At 41.7% G+C, this 23,331-nt stretch overlaps 1 protein-coding gene and 1 long non-coding RNA gene across 2 annotated transcripts; one reads left to right on the top strand and one right to left on the bottom strand.

Annotated features, from left to right (window-relative positions):
* The first annotated feature begins 11 nt into the window (after positions 1-11).
* LOC308583645 lies at positions 12-15,941 on the top strand. The gene is made up of 3 exons (XR_014006300.1): positions 12-129; positions 12,557-12,667; positions 15,369-15,941. It is a non-coding gene; the product is annotated as an uncharacterized lncRNA (long non-coding RNA).
* Positions 2,253-23,141, bottom strand: LOC308583603 (uncharacterized protein). Its single transcript, XM_081187759.1, has 13 exons — positions 23,086-23,141; positions 22,795-22,848; positions 21,404-21,537; positions 19,576-19,666; positions 18,578-18,656; positions 18,332-18,446; positions 13,286-13,470; positions 12,484-12,638; positions 11,746-11,908; positions 10,629-10,787; positions 8,990-9,157; positions 6,518-7,019; positions 2,253-2,517 (listed from the first exon to the last, which is right to left on the bottom strand). Exons 4-12 carry the CDS (start codon positions 19,662-19,664, stop codon positions 6,819-6,821), a joined length of 1,314 nt encoding a protein of 437 aa, XP_081043885.1. The 5' UTR covers positions 19,665-19,666; positions 21,404-21,537; positions 22,795-22,848; positions 23,086-23,141; the 3' UTR covers positions 2,253-2,517; positions 6,518-6,818.
* Positions 23,142-23,331: the final 190 nt, after the last annotated feature.

Genomic DNA, 23,331 nt, shown 5'->3' with positions numbered 1-23,331 from the left:
CGCGCGCCCGCCCGCCCGCCCGCGGGGCCGCTTTTTATACACGTGACAAGCTGCGCGGTGGTCAACACGTTTCTCTTCGCCGCGGCGGGCAGGTGGCGTGGAGGCGCGCGCGACCTTCAGCTGGAAAACGTACGTTTAAAATGCCTCAGATGTACTATCGCCTAATGGTTTTGCATGTAGTACCTACTACTGAAATGTGAAAAATGACTCAACAGCCCGGCTCATAGGTTCCTCATTTTTCTAGTTAAAGTGAAAGCACCGCGCTGTTTTTTCTAAGAATGGCTTTTAAAAACCCAGGTTAAGGGAGAGATTGTTTTTGTTCCTGCATGTCCTGCACTTCATACTCCCCTCCCCGCCTCAAGTTCTCTGAGGGAGTCCATGCTAGCAAAGGAGCTGCAGTTCCTTTTCCGAAGAGGCGCACCAAATCCCCTCAGTTTTTACTTTTAGAAAGTTAGTGAAGGTAATTTTGCTCCAGTAGATCTTCCTTCTAGATTAGTTCTCAGAGTCATTGTTGCTGCTTATGTCTGGAATCGGCTGGGCAGTTTCTTCTGTTTTCTGCTGCTGCTGCTTCAGTATGTTTTTATAACGATGTTGTTACTGTTATGACTGCAAGGTGGCTGTGTTAGTTTAAATGCAAATACATAAGTGCACAGATGAGGAAACTTCAGTGATTTGCCCGTTTAGGGAAGTTTTTAATGTTTAACATGTTTTTAATATTCTATTGTGAGCCGTCCAGAGTGGCTGGGAAAACCCAGCCAGATGGGTGGGGTACAAATTGTTTGTTTGTTTGTTTTTTATTATTGGTGGTGGTGGTGTGGCCAGAGAACCGGGTTTTAATCTGATACAGGTTCAAATCCAAGCTCAGCTGTGATCCTCAGCTGCATGAGCATCTATCCCTTTAACCACTCTGTCTCATTGTAAGGATAACTACTGCTTTGTGTTCCTTGTATTTTTATGCTGTGAAGTGCCCTGAGATCTACAGATGAAGGACAGTATACAAATTTAATTAATAATAGTAATAATAATCCATGTAGTAAATCAGTAAAGGATAGCACACAACTTTTCTCATTCTCCGATTATTTCTGTAAATTTCCCAAGGCCTAACCAACCCTTATCCATGTGTAAAGCAAACATATGAACATGTTATATCCATTTTTTTCCTATCTGTTAAAGGACTCAACCAAATCCTAAATCAGCTTCAGGCAAACTGAGTAACTTTCAGCAAGCACATTCCAACTGTAATTTCTCATATATGGTGAAATGGGAAAAATAACAATGAAGCTCAGAACATAGTAACAATGAACCTGCTATGAAGAAAAGCAGAGAAAACTAGTACTATATCCCCAAAGGCTCACAACTAGTTTCACATGTAAAGCTGGACTCTCCACTTGTGATAGTGGCATTTAAAAAAAATAGTTCAGTATTGTGTATGCCTGGTTTTTTCCAAGGGAAACAAGCCATATGTCCCACTTAGGTTCATGTCAAGTCACTGTCTGGATTGTGGCATACACATGGACATACACTTAAGAGAATGACTATCAATAGCATAACTGCAGATTCCTCTTGGAACCAATAGTTAAGACCTTTTCCTTGAAAGGATTTAGACATGGGTAGGCAAACTAAGGCCCGGGGGCCGGATCCAGCCCAGTCACCTTCTAAATCTGGCCCGTGGATGGTCTGGGAATCAGCGTGTTTTTATGTGAGTAGAATGTATCCTTTTATTTAAAATGCACCTCTGGGTTATTTGTGGGGCATATTAATTTGTTCATTTATTTATTTTTTTCAAAATATAGTTTGGCCCCCACAAGGTCTGAGGGACAGTGGACTGGCCCCCTGCTGAAAAAGTTTGCTGACGCTTGGTTTAGAGTGATATGAGTTTTCTTGATTTAAAGGAGGGAAAAGGCATACCATTACTTAGGTGGGGGGGTCTAAAATGAGCAACTGCCTAAAGCAGTCTGTAACACTGCACATTGCAAGCTTCATATTGCATCTTAATTTTGTTTCTTACAGATAAAAGTGTGAAAGATCATATAGCTGCCTAGGGCATCCTTCAATTTATACATGTGTAATGATCTTCCTGAAATCTGCCTGTGAACTGGTTTTGAATCAGAATTATTGTGGAATATAAATTATTAATTGATTTCTTGGGCAAGTTGGCTCCTTTGCAATTTGCATTTCTACTTGGGATAAAGAAGAGATTTGTTATTTATGTGGGAATAGGAAGATGCATTTGAGAACCATAGATGTGGGGTTTTGGTTTTTTTTTTTACATATTTTTAAACAGACACATTTAAACATAAACATAGAAGGGTCATAGAAGCCAGTGGATTTTCATCTACAGATTACCAAAACGTTTTGCTGGCAAGGTATCAGTGCTTAAACTTTATATGTAAATTATAAAGATCAATGTATTACCATATAAAACAACCAGCCAAGGAAATGCTTAAGTTGGACCATATCGACTAAGATATGCTAAGACTACCATCGGAAGGTGCTCTAATATGATGCACTGCAGGACTTCCGGGTTGGCGCCTCTGGCAATGGCGGATTTCCTCCGATCGGGAGGAATCCGCTCCGTGGAAAACAGGGTCTGAACCGCCACGGCGAGGCGGAGACCCATCAAAAACCACAGGCGGGAGAAGCCTGTGGACGTGGGATTCGGCTGGCACCTTTGCGCCCCCCCTACTCGCGGGGAAACCCGGTTTTCGGGGATCCGGAGTGACGTGGGGTGAGTGGCGCAGTGCTTTGAATCGACTGCTTCTTTCACGGAGTGAAGCCGCATTGCTGTTGCCGGAGAGCGCTGACTTTTTCCTGTGGACAATTGGATTTTAAACAACTGCTTGTGAGTAGAACGGAAAATTGGATTAAGAAATTTTTTAATTTGGCACTGAAGCGGGAAGGTCTAAACAGGAAGTCCGCCTTCCGCTTTTTGTAGATAGATTGAAGCAAAGACACGGCAAGCTAGAGTTTAGAAAGTCATCTGTAAAGGACCAAAATTTCATCATTTAAAATTACTGAACCCCCCTTGGAAGCAGGAGAAGAAAGGCAATTTTCCACCGTCTTGAACCTGGGAGCGGGGTGTCAGGACAGACGTTCTGGGGAAGTTCATTGACTATGGACAAACGTTTTTGACAGATAGTTAAAAGAAGAGAAACATATTGATTCCATTGTTCCCCTTCGCATTTTTGTTCTCTTGGGAAAGATACAAGGCCAAATTGATGTTTTGGCTACAAAGGCTGAAATTCTGGACTTAACAGTAAACAAACCTATTGAATTGGATAAGGATCTGACACAGGAAGCCTATGCAGCTGGTAAAGAAGAGAAATTGGAGAGCTTGGAGAATGTGGAGAAAGAGATACACGCTGTCTCCGAGGATAAGGAAGGAGGAGTTGTAATGCTACAGAAGACAGAGGAGGGCCAGAGGCCTGACAAGATGGCTATAAAGGGAAATAAGAACTTGATGGTGAAAATTTGGTTTAATTTGGAGACTGAAAGATGGAGGGATCTCCTTATGAGGAGATGTGAAGATCCAAGGATTACAAATTTGATTAAAGTGGAAATTGGAGCTTTGGGGACATTTGGACTTGAAAGAAGTAAGATACGAGATCTTGGCTCCACCCTGAAGTATGGAGCTCTGTCTGGAAGAAACATGGACCCTATTGGGCTTGAACTTCTCCGAGAGATGGTGTTTAACACCAAAGACTATCAAAAAAACCGGCAGAGAGGAATTGAGAGAGATTTAAGGGCCTCGGATGTGAGGTCTCCAGGCTGACAGTAAACTGACTGTTATGGGTTGGGGATTGAAACCGGGAAAAGGGGGGATGGAGTTTGGGAATCCAAAGGCTATACAATTATAACTTGTTTTTGTTTTTATTTCGTTTTGCCTTTCGTATGAAAAGTGGGGAAATCGTGGAAGGGAAATTAGGCCGACTTTAGAATAAGGTGTCAAGAATAAGAAAGAAAGATATAATTAATAATTAAGACATATGTATTGATGTATAAATATTGTTGCTTATAAGGTAAGAAAAGAAGAAGAAAAAAAGAAAAAGAGGAACTAAGTATAAGGAGGTCATAAATTAGGGATAAGAACTTGTTGAGCCGACATTGAACTAGAATACAAGGGGGGGGAGTCAGGGAAATAAGTTTTAGAAAATAAGGATTGTGATGAAAATTGGTGTGTGTTTTGTAGTGCCTGTTTGTCTATTTTCTGTCTTTTGTGTCTATCTTTTTGTCTTTATGTGTATTTTAAAAATTTTCAATAAATATTTAAAAAAACAAACAAAAAGAAATTGTTTCCCTTAGAGGGAGCTTGTGAGACTGTTATTAAAACTGAACTGGGGAGCTTTGCAGCTGTAATAGATTAAGATCGTGGGACCAGACTTCGACCTTGAACAACAATGTACTCGGAGGCTCTGGTGCTTGCCTTTTGCAAGACAAGTGCTTTATTGGAACAGTTACATGAGAAGATGGATTTGATGACTGTTGTGATCGGAAATTTTGGACAGACAGTGGGTACCTATATAGAACCCACTCAGGAATTAATCCAGGAATGTGCTTTGACAGATGAGATGAAGGAGGAGGCTGTTGCTGGACCCCGGGTGGCAGAGATGGAGGGAGCTGTGGCCCAGCAGGAACATGAGTTGTTGGATTTGACGAATGAACCTGGAAAAAATCAAACTTGGAGAGATGGAGTTCTGTTTGGCTTGGAGATGGGGGGCTGGATGGACCCCCCCTATGCAGGGATGTTTTGATTTTTCAAGTCTGGCTTTGGGCTGGGGGGAGCTCGGAGTTGTGGGGGCCCTTAACTTTGGAGGGGCCTTGAAACATGCCTTCAAATACCACGTGGATTTCAGTGTTGACTATGGAAAGGGAGCTGTCTTGTCGAGAAGGGACAAAAATATTGTCAAGCTGGAGTCTCCCCGAGTGAAAGGAGCAGAAGACAAAGTAAAGTACAGGTATAAATATGAAGAAGATATGCGGAAGGGACATGGAAGAGACTTAAGAGCCTCGGACATAAGGTCACCAGGTTGATGGACTAGATGGATGGGATAGAAAGGACTGACAAAACCCGAGACCAGGAAGAAGAGACGATGGATGAAGATTGGAAGAAAGTTTTAAAAATTCATTTAGAAAAGTATTGTAAAATTAATGAGTATTAGAAAAATGTTGGAATGAAATTATTGGGCTTTAGCAGAAATGTTAAAAAGAATTATGTAAGAATATGTAATGGTTAAGAGAATTTGGTATAAATAAGACTTAAGTTTTAAGTTTTAGGACTTTTTATGGTAAGATAAGGTTAAAATAGATTAAGGTAATTTAATGACAGAATATTGTGAAAGATGGAAAGGATTTGCTGAGATAATTAATAACTAGAATACAAAAAAGGGAGGTGTGAGGAGGTCGATGAAATAAGGTAATGACAGTTAAGGATCTGGGAATATTGGATCTGTTTATTTTTGCTTTTGATGTATTGTGTGTTTTCTTTTTTCTTTTTGACTTTGGTTTTTATTGATTTGTATTGTTTAATTGTTACTTTTATCTACTTGTTTCTTTCCTTTTTTTCCCTCTTGGTTTTTCCTTCCTTTTTTTTTTTTTGTAACCTTAAAATTCTCAATAAATATCATTAAAAATAATAATAATGATGCACTGAAGAGTACCGTATTTTTCGCCCCATAAGACGCACCGGCCCATAAGACGCACCTAGATTTTAGGGGGGGAAATAAAGGAAAAAAAATTTATTTCCCCCCCAGGTGCGCTGCGCTAATCCAGAAGCTTGGGGCAAGCTGAGGTCAGCGCGCCCCAAGCTTCTGCGTGCCGGCAAGCAGTCCGCTGCCGCCCCAAGCCTCCCGCACCCGGCAGGAGGTCCCGCTGGGTGCGCAAGGCTTGGGGCGGCAGCGGACTGCTTGCGCGCACCTAGAAGCTTGGGGCGTGCTGAGCTCAGCACCTCCTGCCTCCTGCGGGACCTCCTGCCGGGTGCGGGAGGCTTGGGGCGGCAGCGGACTGCTTGCGCGCACCGAGAAGCTTGGGGCGGGCTGAGCTCAGCCCGCCCCAAGCTTCTAGGTGCGCGCAAGCAGTCCGCTGCCGCCCCAAGCCTCGCGCACCCAGCGGGACCTCCTGCCGGGTGCGGGAGGCTTGGGGCGGCAGCGGACTGCTTGCGCGCACCGAGAAGCTTGGGGCCGGCTGAGCTCAGCCCGCCCCAAGCTTCTAGGTGCGCGCAAGCAGTCCGCTGCCGCCCCAAGCCTCGCGCACCCAGCGGGACCTCCTGCCGGGTGCGCGAGGCTTGCAGACACTCGCCCGAAGCAGGGGGAGCCCTCCAGAGGGCTCCCCGTGCTTCGGGCGACAGGCTGCCGCCCCAAGCCTCGCGCACCCGGTCGGACCTCCTGCCGGGCGCGCGAGGCTTGCAGGCATTCGCCCCATAAGACGCACCCCGATTTCCCCTTCATTTTTGGAGGGGAAAAAGTGCGTCTTATGGGGCGAAAAATACGGTAAGTCACACACAACCACTAAAGTAACACACACACACAAACAGACACAATCTTTCTATATATATACATATAAGAGGACATACAAAATGTTCAATTATATGATGGTCTACAAAAACAGATTAAAAACCCTAAACGTTGTAGGTGAAACCCAAATGTGCCACTCTGCTTGTGGAAAAAACTTTTGATCCAGCAGACACCTCTAACAGTAGAGATGTAGGGGAGTCAATTTCTACTATTAATTGTCTAGGTCACATTACACCATATAAATGTTGTTTAAAATTCATCAGTGTTCAAAATTCTAAGACATCAAAACCCATCTACAATACCAGATTCCTATTTTCCCATTTTGACTACAACATCTGTCATTGACTTGTTGAGTTTCTTCATGGAATTTGCCATTTTGGAGATTTTATCCCATTTTTCTGATTCAAGAGACTGATGTAACACATGCCTTGTTTTTAACGCTGATATTGCTTCATCCAGCTGCAGCATCTTATTGGAAGTCTGTAGAAGACTGCTTTCTTTATCAATGAGCTAAAGAAAGAAAATTGTGAAAAAAAAGATGTTCCTTAGGAACAAATGTTAAGCAAACATTTTTAAAAAAATACAGTGAATACCTGTTTCTTCTCTTTCCTGACAAGAAAAAGGAAGTGCTTGGGAAATGGTACAGTGGATCTGGGCTGCAGCAACTGCAGGATGCTTAACCCATTCTTTCCTGAAAATCACCTCTCAAGCAACCTTTTGACCCAAAGGTGCTGCAAGCAGACATACTGTATCAGGTGGTGAATAGCTGCAGTGGTTTTTCAAATGGATGGTGCAACTAATATTGTGGGAAAGGCTTGTGAATAGTGTGCTTTATGTTGATTGGGAATTTGTACCATGCTGCCTAGAAATTTTCTCCAATTTTAGTTATATAGATATAGTTATTATAGATATGGATATTGTGTCTATGTATTTGGATTTTTCAATGTAAATCATCTGAAACTGGGCTTATGGTACATCTGTATATTTTAATCATGTATCTGGGTTTTCCTTATTGTAAACTGCTTAGAAATTCATTAATAGTAAGAGACCTACTTACAAAGAAAAAAGTAAGAGGTCTACAAATGGATGAAACTAATGGATAGCAAGGTCAGTTAAGTACATTGGGAAAATGTTAATTCCCTCACGTTGTGGTCGCAAACCAGACTGGGTTCCCTGCAGCTGCTTTTTTTAAAAGAGGAAAGACTGGTGCTAATCACATTTTTAAGCATCATGTTAATAATAATAATAATAATAATAATAATAATAATAATTTATTATTTATACCCCGCCCATCTGGCTGGGCCTCCCCAGCCACTCTGGGAGGCTTCCATAAAAACCAAAAATACAGTAAAATATCACATGTTAAAAACTTCCCTGAACAGGGCTGCCTTAAGATGTCTTCTGAATGTCAGGTAGTTGTTTATCGCTTTGACATCTGCTGGAAGGGCGTTCCACAGGGCGGGCGCCACTACCGAGAAGGCCCTCTGCCTGGTTCCCTGTAGCTTTGCTTCTCGCAATGAGGGAACCGCCAGAAGGCCCTCGGCGCTGGACCTCAGCGTCCGGGCAGAATGATGGGGGTGGAGACGCTCCTTCAGGTATACTAGACCGAGGCCGTTTAGGGCTTTAAAGGTCAGCACCAACACTTTGAATTGTGCTCGGAAACGTACTGGGAGCCAATGTAGGTCTTTCAAGACCGGTGTTATGTGGTCTCTGCGGCCGCCCCCAGTCACCAGTCTAGCTGCCGCATTCTGGATTAGTTGTAGTTTCCGAGTCACCTTATGAGCATAATATGTAGTTTGGCCCTAGGCTTACAAGCAAAAGCAAATTAGGTTTGCAGTTATATTTGTGCTTTATAATAAGACTGCAAACCTATGCATGTTTTCTTGGGAATACTTCCACAGAATTCAATAGGATTTACTTCCAAATAAACACACATAAGAGTACAATGTAAGGATTACTCAGACTTCATAAAGTATGTACAAATGATATAAATGCATATTTCCCTCACTTACACCTGCTTTCACTTCCTTCCCTTCCCTTTGTTATTTTATTTATGTCAGGTATTACATTCTAAGCCACCTTGGGGGTATGGTCCTTTGGTACTCCATACACAATGATAGTGCTATATAAATAATGATGATGCATTGTCCACCACATACATCATCAAATAAAGTAGGGTTTGTCAAGGGAAGCTCATAATGGCAAATGTCCCCAAATTATCAGTAAATAACATGATTTAAATATTTGTCATCATGACTATATTACTTCTGGTAACAAGCAGTACACTTCTGAATACTAATTGCTGGGGATGTCAAGCAAGCATTAATATGTTCATGTTCTGTTTGTGGGATTCATAGAGGTATTTCCTTTTTTATGTTCTTATATATACATAGCAATTATCTATTTGGGCTCCAACTGAGCCCAAAATGGCTTTGTTTGCAGATCCGCAGCTTCATTATAGACTGTATAAAAGAGTTTACCTGGTTCTGTAGATTAGATGCAAGATCGACCAGCAGAACTTTGTCTCTTTTTAGTTCAACATTGTCCTGCTCCTCTCTGTCCAACAAGGCTCTTGCTTCAGTTACTTGACTGCTCATTGTTGCAATGCTTAACTTAAAAGATGTGTTTCCTTTTTCCAAAATTCTAATCTGTTAGAAACCACAAACAATAAATAAACCAGAAAGAGAGATAATAAAAGACTAAAGTACTGTATCAAAATAAAAATGTTTCAGAAATGTTTTGTCTCTGAAACTAATGTCAGTGTACTGGAAAAAGAAAATGTCACCAGTGTTGAAGCAATGATTCTTTAACATCAACTTGGCTGGACTGGCCATGTGGTTCGGATGTCTGCCAAAGCAACTACTCTATTCCCAACTTAAGAATTGAAAGCGAAATACTGGTGGACAATAGGTAAAGGGGCCTCTGACCATTAGGTCCAGTCGTGGAGGACTCTGAGGTTGCGGCACTCATCTCGCTTTACTGGCCAAGGGAGCTGGCGTTTGTCTGCAGACAGCTTCTGGGTTATGTGGCCAGCATGACTAAGCTGCTTCTGGCGAACCAGAGCAGTGCACGGAAATGCCGTTTACCTTCCTACCGGAGCGGTGCCTATTTATCTACTTGCACTTTGACATGCTTTTGAACTGCTAGGTTGGCAGGAGCAGGGACCAAGCAACGAGAGCTCACCCCGTTGTGGGGATTCGAACCGCGACCTTCTGATCAGCAAGCCCTAGGTTCTGTGGTTTAGACCACAGTGCCACCGTAAAAGAGGTTTAAAGATGTTCTTGAGGCAAATCTTTAAAAATGCAGTATAAGCATAGATAACTGGGAAACACTGGCCTGCGAGCACTCCAATTGGATAATAGCCTTTACCAAAGGCGTAATAGAATTGAAGAAGCATGAACATGGGACAAAATGAGCTAAGAGGAAGGCACGTTTGGCAAATCCTCACCGTGATCAACTCCCGCCCAGAAACCTATATCTGCACTGTGAAAGAATGTGTGGATCCAGAGTTGGCCACCACAGTCACTTAAGAACACACCGTTAAGACCATGTTTATGGAAGAAAATCTTACTTGGCCACAAGTGGTTGCCAAAGAAAGAAAGAAGAAGACAGTTTGACCCAGTCAGGAAAAATCCTTCAGTATCCCTTTATGCCTAGATTAGTGTTCTGATCTATGAACCTGCTAAGAAATTAGTCCTATTGCTCATTTTCAGAATTATAAAGCACTAAGAGAATCTCTGGGACGCGGGTGGCGCTGTGGGTAACACCTCAGCACCTAGGACTTGCCGATCGCATGGTCGGCGGTTCGAATCCCCGCGGCGGGGCGCGCTCCCGTCGTTCGGTCCCAGCGCCTGCCAACCTAGCAGTTCGAAAGCACCCCCGAGTGCAAATAGATAAATAGGGACCGCTTACCAGCGGGAAGGTAAACGGCGTTTCCGTGTGCTGCGCTGGCTTGCCAGATGCAGCTTGTCACGCTGGCCACGTGACCCGGAAGTGTCTGCGGACAACGCTGGCTCCCGGCCTCTAGAGTGATGAGCGCACAACCCTAGAGTCTGTCAAGACTGGCCCGTACGGGCAGGGGTACCTTTACCTTTAAGAGAATCTCTTGCATCATACAACCTTATCCTCAAAATCCTGGAAGATGTTATTTTCCTGTTTCAGGAGTTCTTGGTGCCTCTTGATCTCTTGTTGCAGATGTTCTTCACGATCTTTCAAAGTAAGAAACTGAGCAATGCTGGCAGAGTGTGATGTATAGCTCTCCTCCTTGAGTGCTTTCTCCTGTAGCAAGTTATACAAGGAAGGGTGAACTAAGCATGAAATTACATATCTTGTACAGTTCTTGAAAGCACAGCAGTTGATCAATGGCATTTGGAGTAATAACCTTCAAATAATTTAGTTGTGTAGCTGGACCCTTTCCTATGTCTGCCTACACAGGCTTTAACTTCCTACAGCTCCTAGTTAATTGGCCTCCTTAATGAAAGCTCCCAGCAAAAGGTTTGGGAAAGTATGCACTTATAACAAAGGACAGCTCAGGAAGCACATGCTTTTAGTGCCTAACCAGTTGTACAAATGAAATTGGTTAAAACAGGTAATAGGAAAAATATAGAGCACAAGTCTTCTACATGACTGTTTTTTGGCAAGCACAACTCACAATGGATATCCATATTTGTCTACTATGAAGATAAATGAAGAATCAGTTTCAAATCCAAACAAGTTCTGTGTGTCTTTAATCTGTTTGGAATCAGGGGAGAATCAGGTGCAGGGAATAAATGTATCCAGCTCTTCCTGTGTAATACCCTTGAAAACACACTCAGATTTTCTTTTCCTTGTTTCTTGGTGTCTGAATTGTCCTAACATTATGCGTTTGCTCAACACTCAAGGGATATTATATAATTATTATTTTCCCAGAGTGTTATTTAAACACTGAAGGAAATTATTTATACCCAGATCTCACAATCTAATTTGCATGACATAGATGTATTTTAAAAGTAGTAACATTTTCACCCCGGAGAGATAGAGGAATGAATTAATATTCAGTTGGCCTACTTCTATCAGTGGCTTTCAGGAATTTACAGATTCTTTATTCGTCAACTATTTACTGGTTTATGCAAATGAACTATAAAAAATAATTATTTGGCAACTTCCAAGCACAAATATGTTGAAAAACAGGAACTCTCCTATGTACAATCTTCTGCAAATAGTTTATATCAATTGGTTAGATTGTTTCTTTTCTTACAATGTTTGTTTGCCTGGTAAGTTCCAAGAGCCTGGACCGCAGTGCAGAATTTTCCTTGTTCAGTGCTGTATAATCACCCACCATTTTACTTCTTAAGAAATGATCCTGTTCTGCTAGTAGCTCTCTCTCATGTATTTGTTGATGAAGGAGAGATATCTCATTCCTAACCAGAAAATGTATGCACATTTTATTTATCCAATCATTTATATCCTGCTTTTTCATTCAAGGAACACCTAACTTCCTAAGACAGCATCACAACAATTAAAATCCACAGTAAAATAAGTCGCCACAATAAAAAAAATCAAATCAAAGAAAAACTTGAACAGATAAAGGAATGGGTTATAATAGAAGAGCAATAATCAGCTGATAAGCATGCTCTCCAAACACATGGATGAAGCCTGGTTCCTTGTGTGCTGGGGTACCCAATTCCAGGCTACGAAATGAAGTTCTGCAAAGACACAACTTTCTCTTTCCTGCAGCAGAAACTGTATTACTAAATCACAGCAGTTTTCAAAACTGTAAGGCAGGTCCTCCATATGGGAGACAATATGTTTCATGACTGGGTCAAGAGCTGGAAGTGAATTGGCTCTTATTTCTTTTAGGCTACTTGGATGCAACCGATTATGAATAAAGGCATGAGTGGGCAGATGGTCATGTAACTTTTGTGGATATTTGCTGAGTTTAAAACAATGCAACCTCAACTAGCCTTCACAATCTGCTAGATTCATTTGTTGATACCGTAGTTCGTGAGTGATTTGTTCTTGCATCGCTGCTGTTTTCTTAAAGATCTTATCTTCCATTTCATTCACAGCAGATTGAACTTTCAATAACTCCTGCCTCTTTTCAGAAAGCTGCAACTCCACCGCCTTCTGCTGTTCTGACCGTTGCTTAACCTTGATTTAATTTCAACAGGTGAAAGAAGGTAAGTATAGGTTATCACAGCTCAAACCTGGTTGCATGAATATGTGTCAATATTTGGGGCTTACAAATGGTTGCCATTCTGCAGTTTCCCAGATAACAACATCATATATGCAGATGAAGTTTCTGGATCTGGTCCCTTTCACCAAAAAGAGTCCAAAGATACAGCATGAGTAAAATACACACACAAGCAACTGAAAGCTTTATACAGGGGGCTTCTTGCTTTATTGAGTTTGTATGAACACAGCCAAACAGATGGCCTGCTCTATCAACACCAGTCATCTGTTTTTATATGGTGATGACTAATTCTAGGCACCAACCACATCATAAGATGCCTAAACTGGCCGCCTTTTCAGCAACGAGACTGAAATAGTATCTCCATAACTGTGGTGTAATATCTATCCCCCAAACCAGACTGGGTAACAGTCTTGAGGCTTTGACCTCCCCTTGTAGCAGGTTGCTTGGTTGACTCATTTAAGACATTTTGGGTCACTTTTCCTAAACTGTGGTCTGAATCATATAGGCACCTCTGGTGTGAGATCTCTAACTGCTGTCCTCTGCCAGACTACAATGATAATCATGGTATTTGCAGTAATTGCTAGAAACAAAGAAATCAGATTACCTTTGCTTGTAGTACAAGGATAGTATGTTCTGCGTTACTCAGGTTCATCTGTTGCTGCTCCAGTTCCTGTTGAGCACGCAGTATCTCTACCTCTTTTGCAGAGATCTCTCTGTCATTTTGTTCCTTCTTTCTCTTTGGTGCTATGATTTCTTCTACCAAAGCCTGTTTCTCTTTCGAATGACGCTCTAAAGGAGGAAGGGAGGAGAATGTAAAATTCCAATTGCTAGCATAAATAGGAATTTATTTCTAAAGCCTAAAATAGAACACTTAAAAACAGAAGTCCAACTATTGTTCCATAGTCAAATTAATTGACATACCATTTGAGGAAGCACTAACTGAAATGAGACCAAATCCAAAAGTTTCATGCTGCTTTCTTTTAAGCATATCATTAGAGCTGGATTTAGAAGAGCTCAGAATGAGAAGTGGGGACCCCCAATTTCTTTGCGTGGCAAGGTCCCAAATCCTCCCAGGATGTTGGAATAAAGACACATGAAACAGTATTTTGGGTTAATGGGTGAAAAAGGCCACAACTTTATTGGTTACAGAATATGAGTGGTGTTGGCTTAGGCATTGGAAACAACACGTCTATATCTGACTCCTGCCCATTAACAGGAAGTCTTGGAAGGGTTAACCACCAGTAGGGGGAGCCCTGCTGACACACATCAACTAGAAACTCCCTCAGGGTCACCGCTAGGGGTCGTGCCATGGCCCTAGCCCCCTGTCTGGGGCTTCGGACAGAGACCATGCCCCCCGGATTCCTTTAACGGAATACCCTTGAATTAGGAGGGGTAGGTGATGGCCACTACCTCCCCTCCCCTTCAACCAAATACTCCAATGCCTAGCCGCCAAACGTTACAGAGTTGTGAGAATTTGCTACGAGGTAGGCAAAAAACCAAATGGCCGGTTCCATTTTGCCAAGTGGAAAAAAATCCTACCAGACCCCTTCAACAGGCGACCAACCGAGGTCCATAGTAAAGTCAAGAGATAATGAGCCTAACCTTAGGGAGGGAGGGCAGGAGAACTGAGCGAGCAGGAAGAAAAGGGCGAGAGTCCTCAGTTGCGGGCAGTTTAAATAGCCCGCACCATGCCCCCGGGATGACATGGCCGAGGATCCCCCAGTGACGCTGGGGCTATCCCGCCCTGTGCACATGGGTAGGGCTTGCTCCCAGCCCGCGACGTCATTTCCCCAGGAATGGGAAATGGCTTTCTCATGTGTTGTTTTTTATTTTTGTGAGTAATCTGCCCGATCTACTCATGGCAAACATTCATTAAATGTATTGTGTGTTACCATATGTGCTCCTTAGGGAGACCTTAAAAGCTTCTCTTTCTGTCACAGAATGCAGATCTACATTACTATAATGTCCAGAGTAGAGATGGTTATGAAATTCATTAAAAGTGAGCAAAAAAGTGACACCTGTCGAAGCTTGCATGCTTGCACAAATTGAAGTTCAAAGCGTGATACAAAGCTTGCAGTCAAGTAACTATATTTTCATGAATCGTAACTTGTATAATTCTCGAGATACTGTTCCCAAAGCCCACATCATTGAAAAAAATCACACCACTCTATTCCTGCTCCCCTTTTTATTGGCCTACTACTCATAAAAGTCTTCATCATTGAACCATTATCATACAGATATTCCTTGTTAAAGAAAGGCTGAATGCATACAGGTGTGACCAGTATTACAAAAAAACAGAACAGAAGAGCAAAGGCAGCCAGCTAAAGCCAGCCACTGACACAGTTTAATAAAATATATTTTACAGAAATGATCCAAACTCAGGTAAATACAACAACAGTTAAGAGATTAAGTGAAGGGGTAGATGGTGTATCAGCAATGCACGGGGCTAGTAGTTTTGACAAAGGAGAAAAAGCTAAGCTGGGAAAAAATGTAAGTTGTTTGTTTAGGTGTCTGCCCTGCAGGCAAAAAAAGAAAACAGTGCCAACAAGGGGGCTGCTTGGAAGCAGGAGACCAGTGGTGGAGGATTGTAAATAATAATACAGAATGTCAACTGCATATAATATTATAGATCGTAGAAATAAGTTAAAAAACCACACCATTCTTCTGTGTTACTTTTGCGTTTCCAGGGGGACGATAATTTGCATCAAAGTCAACATCAGTCATGACATTTTTGAGCTAGAGACCTACTTTTTCAGCTCAAAGATATAAATCTCAAAAGCAGAGGAATTTCAAGGTTGATAGTCAAACTAAGGGCTGAATTGAATTACTGGACAGATAGAACACAGCATTTTGCATTCATATTCTAAATGTTAGGCTTCAGAAAGAAAAGCCATTTATCCGAAACTGCCTTTGGATAGAGATGATTTCAAGAAAGGAGATACAATGAAGAAATGTATACATCACCAAAATAGTGTGACACTTAAAATCATACAAACTGATGTGCTCAACTGGATAATGGATGTAAAGTGAAAAGGTCAAAAGAAGTGCCTTAGGCAGGAGGCAGGAGGAGCTGCAGGAACCACTCAAACATGTATCAAAGTTAATAGTGCAGAAGGTGGGGAGAAGGAAATGTAAACCAAAAGGAAAATGTAATAAATAAAACTATGGTTTTGAGCAGTGCTTTGGGGGGGGCACAGGGGTATGCATACACCTAAACATTTTGTGAATCTAAGTTTGGCCTCATTGAGGGGCAGTATTTCAATAGAGTAGGAAAATGAGAGTACCCCTAACCGTTTTTCAAGGAAAAAAAGCACTGGTTTTGAGTGTGGAAAAAGATCTTTGAACAAGCAGTAAGATGATATTAAAACTAGAATATTAAACAGTAGTATTAAAAATGGAAAACAAGAAGAAATCCCAAGACTTCTTGAGCAAAAGTAAGGATACATGCTGCTTTTTAGAAAGAGAAATAAAAAACAAAGATAGTACATAAAATGCAGATAAATTCAAGTCATTAAATTCAAATAAATTCAAACCATTAAATTCAAGAATGCAAACATCTCCTAGTTCATGAAATTCTTGTGTTTGTGGAGACTACTTGTTTTTCAATCAAGGCTTGAAATATAGTTTAGCAGTAGTCAAAGCATGCTCATTATAAGTCATGATGCTGTATGCTTATGGAGTGGCCTACAACACTTCTGCAGGGACCAATGTTGAGTTTTTCTATGCTGCCAAGCTTATGCTGACAATTAAGAAAATACTCTTCTGTAATAGTTGATCTCAGATTTTGGAAATTTATAGATTTTTTTACTGTATGATTTCATGTATAATTGTCGTAAACCACTCTGATTACACACACACACACACACACTCTATATAGCCGTATATAAATATGTTTTATGAATAAAAAAACTTTACTATCTCAGTGAACTTGAGAAAGAGACAACTTTTAAAGTAAAATTGTCAAAGGGAAGGTAATCTTCATGGAAACTGTAACTAGGGAAGGAAAGCCTACCTCTTCCCTCTCCAGCTGCATTCTTTACAAAGATCCCGTCCCCCAAGCTACAATTAGGCATGAAAACAGCCTTCCATTGGCAGCAATACAGAATTAAAGAATGCAAAAATACAATTACATTACAGAAAGGATAATCAATAAACTCCATCACTGGAAACAAACTACAGTGGTACCTCGCAAGACGAATGCCTCGCAAGACGAAAAATGCGCAAGAGGAAAGAGTTTTCCGTTTTTTGAGTCGTTCCGCAAGACGAATTTCCCTATGGGCTTGCTTTGCAAGACGAAACGTCTTGCGAGTTTTCCCTTTTTCTTAAAGCCGCTAAGCCATTAATAGCCGCTAATAGCTGCTAAGCCACTAATAGCCGTGCTTCGCAAGACGAAAAAACCGCAAGACGAAGAGACTCGCGGAACGGATTAATTTCATCTTGCGAGGCACCACTGTATACTTATCCTGAAGCATAATTTGAAGTAGTAATACACACTTTCACCACGTGGTGGTGGTATTCTTTTTTAAAAGAATGGCACAGGATGGGAGGGAGTCGGAACCCTGAACCTCACTCTTCAAAAATGCAGCATTTCTATCTATATTTACGCATGCTCCCTATTAAACATCTTGCTTCTTTCACCTTCTGTGTAATGATTTATCAATATCAAGCACCACTTGGCTCTTCAGAACTAGTAAAGGTCCAGTGGTTTAAAAACGTTTGGTTTAACAAGGAAATTATGTATCCAGCATAGCTCCAGATTACCCGAAACCCAGTCGGTTTTGTTTATATCTGAGATGCCCATGTTCCATTCTTCCTCTGCCAAGGTAATACTGTCATTTAAATAGGAAAAGTACCAGTTTGTCTTCATCAAAATTGCAGCCTTTCTTCAATGATATTGGCTATTTGGATTATTTACTTTTTAACATCATATTTCCCTTTTATCTTAAATGTTACCTAAATAAATAATAATAATAATTTTATTATTTATACCCCACCCATCTGGCTGGGTTTCCCATGCCACTCTGGGTGGCTTTCAGAATATATAAAATATCTGATACAGGGCTGCCTTCAGATGTCGACGCTTCTTGCAGTGAGGGAACCAGCGGAAGACCCTCAGAGGAGGACCTTAGTGTCTGGGCTGAGCGATTGGGGTGGAGACGTTCCTTCAGGTATACTGGACCAAGGCAATTTAAGACTTGGTCAGCACCAACACTTTGAATTGTGTTTGGAAACGCACTGGGAGATGCACTTGGTCTCTGGAAAATACATTTAGGCTTGCTCTGTTTATAGAATATGTATCTAGGTGTTATGTCTACCAAAAGTCCTTTCTCCCACAACTGCCAACTCATTAAGCCAAGGGCTTTCCTTACTCATAGTGTTCAGAAGCTAAAAGCCTCCAGAATTTCCCACTGTTTACTGTATAAAAAATAAAAATTTTGAGGGCTGTGGTGAAAGAAGACACCAAGACTGCATGTCAGTCACAGGCAGTGCTTTTTTTCTAGATAAAAGGGTGTTCTTACAGTAAGTGCCCCACTCTTAACGAGTGCTTTTTTTCTAGGAAAAAAGAGTGTTGGTACTGTGTACCCTTGAGTAACACCCCACCCACCCAAAAAAGCTCTGGTCACAGGAATAACACCAAATTAAATATTACCATCAGCCATGTTGATCTGGTTACTAAGTTGTTCCCTCTCTGTCTTCAGTATGTTCAAACCACTTTCTTTTCTCTTTAGCTCCCGCTGAAGGCCATCAGAATAAGACTGTAATTCCTGTGAACGATATTTTTTATTATTATTACTACTACTACAGTACATTGATAGCCTAACTAAGGGAGCAAGATTTACATGTTCAACTGGAAAATACTGGTTATGCCATTAGAGAGATAATAAAGAAAAACCACCTGTAGCTTGTGCAGCATTTGTTCTGTTTCAGATGCAATGAGAGGTTGCAGTTTGGTGTGTTTTTTAGCCTGATCACGAGTGATGACAGCAAGTTAAGGATAAAATGCAATTTGAAATTAATGTTAGAAAAGAAAACTGTCGAATTTTAAAATAGAAAACTGTCAAGCTGCTTTCATTCAGCTACCATAAAAATGAAATAATTTAGTCCAATGTTCCTTTTCAAGTATTTCTTTTCAATACAGGCACCCCACCACAACTTATATGAATTCTGTACACCCGCAACTAGGTTTGTGTGTGTCACCACAAACTAAACAAATAAATGATTTAAAGCAGGAAATAGGCAAAAATGGCACAGAAAAAGTGAGCGAGTTGAAGAGTGGGCAAATACAGTTTGCATGGCTACTACGAGTGTGTCGCTGCCCCAACTCACGTACGCTCCTTAGCTTTCTTCCTCTGGGCCAGCACCACTCTGCACCTCTACCCACCTGCCCTTCCCTCTCTCCCTTGTTCGTGTCAATTTTGTTCCTTGGGCAGGATCCAAGAGTTGCCTATCCTCCAATCATCATTGCCGTCTCCCTCACCACCCCACAAGCAGGCAGCAACATTATTTCTTGGGGATGGGGGACAAAATAGATAAAAAGAAACCATCTCCAGCAACTTTCAAGACTAACAGAGCACCAACACGCCCCACAGTGGTTCTGGGCACTTGGAGCCACCCAGTCACTGATTCCCAGCTCAACTTTCTGGTCACCAGAAACAGGCAGGGCATGCATGTGCAAAGGCACATCGCCACCTGAGGAAGGCATGTGGGGACCTGCTGAGGGAGACCCACTTTCCACCCTCTCTATATAGTGCCCTCCCTATTTTATGTGATTTAATGTATTCATGTGGAGTCCAGAAACGTAACTCTTGTGTATGTGGTGGGGGGGTGGGGACTCCTGTATTCCATTCCTGTGATTATTTAATAGACTGGCTTTTAGTTAATAGTACAGGATATAGAAAATTAGCTTCCAGTTCAAGGAAGTAAATTTGCTGTTGGAGGTTCTTGATGTATTCAGATTCTATGCTTGAAGATGAATTCTCCATTTCTAAAACCAAACAAAACAATTTTCATTTCGTGGAACATTTAATTATCAAGCAGAATAAAATCATTATTATGCATATTTTTTTAAAAAAATATTATCATGAAGCAATCTGCTTTCAACAGTCATATTTAACATTTTATGCCTGACTTTTCCAACAGCTACTTTGATGAAATGACGAACATGACCTATGATGCATTCTGCTAAGTTTCCCTTTTATTCCCTTTGACCTCTGTTTAAATCAATGAGAAAATTCTCACAAAGAGGAGAACTTTGTGCACATCAGAGCACACACTGCCTCAAGAAATTAACTGATCCACTTTTCCAACTCCTTCATCTCATACTATTGCAGTTCAAGTTATCAAGACTAAGAGATATGTCCTTATTGTTCAAAAACACTGTGCACTGTATGTAAAGGATATAAATGATACCTGACAGATTAACTAGACAGGTTCCAGTGGCAGTATTTCAAGAAAATATTTGAACTATTCTCCAAATATCCTGTAGTGTTCTACAATGGATATACTAACAAAGCCCAGCTAAATTAAGTTCAAGTATTTAGATGTAATCTGATTTTATTGCTTTGAATATAAATCATCTAAATATTTCACAAACAGGTTTTAAAGGAACCTAGCTACAAACTGAGAGTGTGCACTACTGCATATCTAGACAAAAAGCCCTGAGTGATCTAAAAGTGTATGATAATCCTCCTTATATTTCACTTCTACATGAAAAAATAATATAATCAATAATCAATAAGTTTTACACCAATGTAGTGTTTATAGGCTCAAAGACACCGGCATATATGTGCATAAATATGTATGCTGATAGCTATCCTTCCATAGTTCTTTTTATCTCAAAGCTGGAAATGAAGCAGAACAGCACATTAGGGGTTAAGTCAGAATGAAGTCAATGCAGAGTAATAAACAACAAAGTGTTACAGAGGGAGTCTATAAAAGCATAGCTGTTCTATGGGTATATAAGGTACTCTTTGTTCAGGTTATTACAGAATTGGAGGGGAGGGAGGGAAAGGGAACAACAGAAATACTTTAATACGTTAGACAGTTGGCCTTATTGGAAAGCTGCACTGAATTAGTGGTTGTTTCAGAAAGCAGTTTCCAGCACCACCTGGCCTCTTTATTACTACAGATCCTCTCACCTCATAAAAGCAAGCTGAAATTAGTGTGAAGCCAACCACCCCCCAAATCATTTTAATAATAATAATAATAAAAAAACTGAAGAGTGAAACACCTTCCACATTATCTCAAATTATCTGAAAGTAGAAGGGAAATACTCTCTGGCTTCTGCCACCAGCCAAAGTTGCACCAAGGCAAGGGGAAGATCAACCTGGTCCCATCTAGTTGCCAGAGGAGCAGCAGCTGCAAGAAAGTTGCTTTTTCAGGAAGGAAGGAATGTAGGAAGCAAGCAAGCACTTTGCTTCTGCTGACAGTTGCCCTGGGATGGCAGAAGCAAAGGAAATGACACTTTGGCTCCAACCACTGGCCAAGGAACAAGAGTCAGTGGGCCAGATTCACCTAAGTTGTTGAGCTAGTGGAAGCCAGTCCCCCAAGTGCAACCTGACTCCCACACCTTGCCCAAATCTGCTCAGGAGAACCCCCAGAACAGCACAAGGGGGAAGGGAAAATGCTTGCATGATGATGAATTTCACCAGCTGTTCAGGCAAGTACACAAGCAAGGGGAGATCAGCCTGGCATGAACTGAGTATAAATGATTGTAGCTCACTGCTTCGTCCCTTGTCTTCCTCTTTCCACTACTCCTCTTTCCTTGGGTGTCTTGACTTTTTAAATTGTAAGTCCGATGACCGGGTCTGTTTCTCCTTTGTATTGATGTAAGCCACTATGGGAGGCAATAATGGTCTAAAAAGCAGGATAAAAATTCAGCAAATAATAAAATAAAAATTGCAACCCCAAAAGCTTTAGATTCCCAAAAAATGTGTCTACATTAGCTGAAAAGGTATTAAGGAAAATAACATAATTTATTATGCCATCCTACCCACCTTTTAGCAGACGGGCAGGATATAAAATTACAACAATAATAATGAGTACATTTGTAGCCCATCTTTCTACAAAGGAGCTAAAGGCAGTGTACACAACCCTTCTCAATTTTTATTCTCACACGGCCCAGTGACCATGGCTAAGTGGGGTTTTGAATCTGTCTCCCAGGTTCTACTCAGTCACTACTGCCGACTATGTTACATTAGCACAATGGTGTCATTTCTCAGTGGGAAAACAGAAAATACTATGATACCTTTAAACAAGGTGGTTGAAACGAATCCATGCTAGCTAGCAAGGTACACTAAAAGACTTACAAGTGCAATCCTGCACAAGGCTACTGAGCAACTTCCACTGGCTTACACCCAGGAAACTGATAACAGAATTGCGCAGTACATAGTTTTCCATTGGTCAAGTCCAGGGTGGGGAAACGACTCTACCTAGAGGCCACATTTCTTCATAGGCAACGTTCTGGGGGCCCCATGCTAGTGATAAAACTGGGTCCTTGTGGGGTTTAGCCTGGGGATAGGAGCTGTGGTCTGAGAAGGAGTGTGGCTTGGGAAGAGTCCCAGGGACCAGATAAAGAGATCTGGAAGGCTGTATTTATTCGATCCCAGGTCCCAAAGTGCTGCTGATTGGATAAAAGTCTTTCTATCTATCTTTCTATCCATCCATCTATTGGTACGTCTTTGAGTGTTCAACTCACAACAAGTCTTCCATTAGTGGAGCAGGAAATGCAGCAATTCCCTCGAAGTCCTCATCTTGTCTAGACTCTAGAGGGTTAAGATTCCCTCCAGAGCAAAGTGGGGAGTGCAGACGGAGATACAGTGGGGAGGGATAATCACTGAAAATTGCTTCCTTTCCCACTCTACATTTTTAAAAACTAGCGTGTATATATATATATATATATATATATATATGCACACGCGCGCGCAAATGCTTTTTAAAACACTTTTATATATTAATCATAATTACAGTAAGGATAATCACAAGGATGTATTTGGTGGGGGGGGTGTAATAAAAAAACCACAGAGGAAAATATTAAGATTGCTAATATAACCGGGCAGTTTTATAACCGTTAGAAGCACGGTTGTATTTTACCATGTCCTAAAAATCCGTTACCTTTTTCAGGCAGGTGGCATCAGGGAGTTCACGGCGCAGCTGCTTATTCCAGCACTGCAAGAAGAGTAACAAGCGAGTTTGTGCAAAAGCGGTTTGCAAAAGTTGCAACGTGAAACAAGAACTAAACAAAAACCCACTTCCCTCGGCGCACCAAATTCCGGGTTTCAAGGGAGAGCAGAATCTGCCCCCGCCCCCACCGGCTGCCGATCAAACAGCCAAGGGCTTTTCCTTCCCTTCAGCCGAGGGCTCCCCAAATAGGAAAGCGCTCCGGGAGGAACCACCTCACCTCACCTCGCCGGAGCGGCGGTCCCGGTAGCCATGGCGACCCAAGCTCCGGAAACAGCTTCGCTAAGCGGCGCTTCTTAGGGGCGGGCTCGTATTTGGGAAGCAGCGGCGCGGATTGGAGGAATGCGGGGCACCTGATTGGCGCGTCTTGCTCCGAGTAGCTGCGAGCCATGGTAACGCCAGCTGCGAGGCTTTTCCCTTTCGTTTCTTGCAGGCGAAAGGCCAGCTGGTGGGTTCGCTCCGAGCCTGCCT

The sequence above is a fragment of the Podarcis bocagei genome (genome assembly GCF_964188305.1).
Source record: "Podarcis bocagei genome assembly, chromosome: 3".
In the NCBI taxonomy this organism is placed as follows: domain Eukaryota; kingdom Metazoa; phylum Chordata; class Lepidosauria; order Squamata; family Lacertidae; genus Podarcis; species Podarcis bocagei.
This window is presented reverse-complemented; position numbering and strand designations above follow the sequence as displayed.

Coding starts and splice junctions, on each gene's coding strand:
- LOC308583603 (XM_081187759.1), bottom strand. CDS start 19,664: ATGGAGAATTCATCTTCAAGCATAGAATCTGAATACATCAAGAACCTC. Junction 10,788..11,745: donor TTACCAGGCAAACAAACATT/GTAAGAAAAGAA, acceptor AACTTGCTACAG/GAGAAAGCACTCAAGGAGGA. Junction 9,158..10,628: donor TCCAGGATTTTGAGGATAAG/GTTGTATGATGC, acceptor GGTTTCTAACAG/ATTAGAATTTTGGAAAAAGG.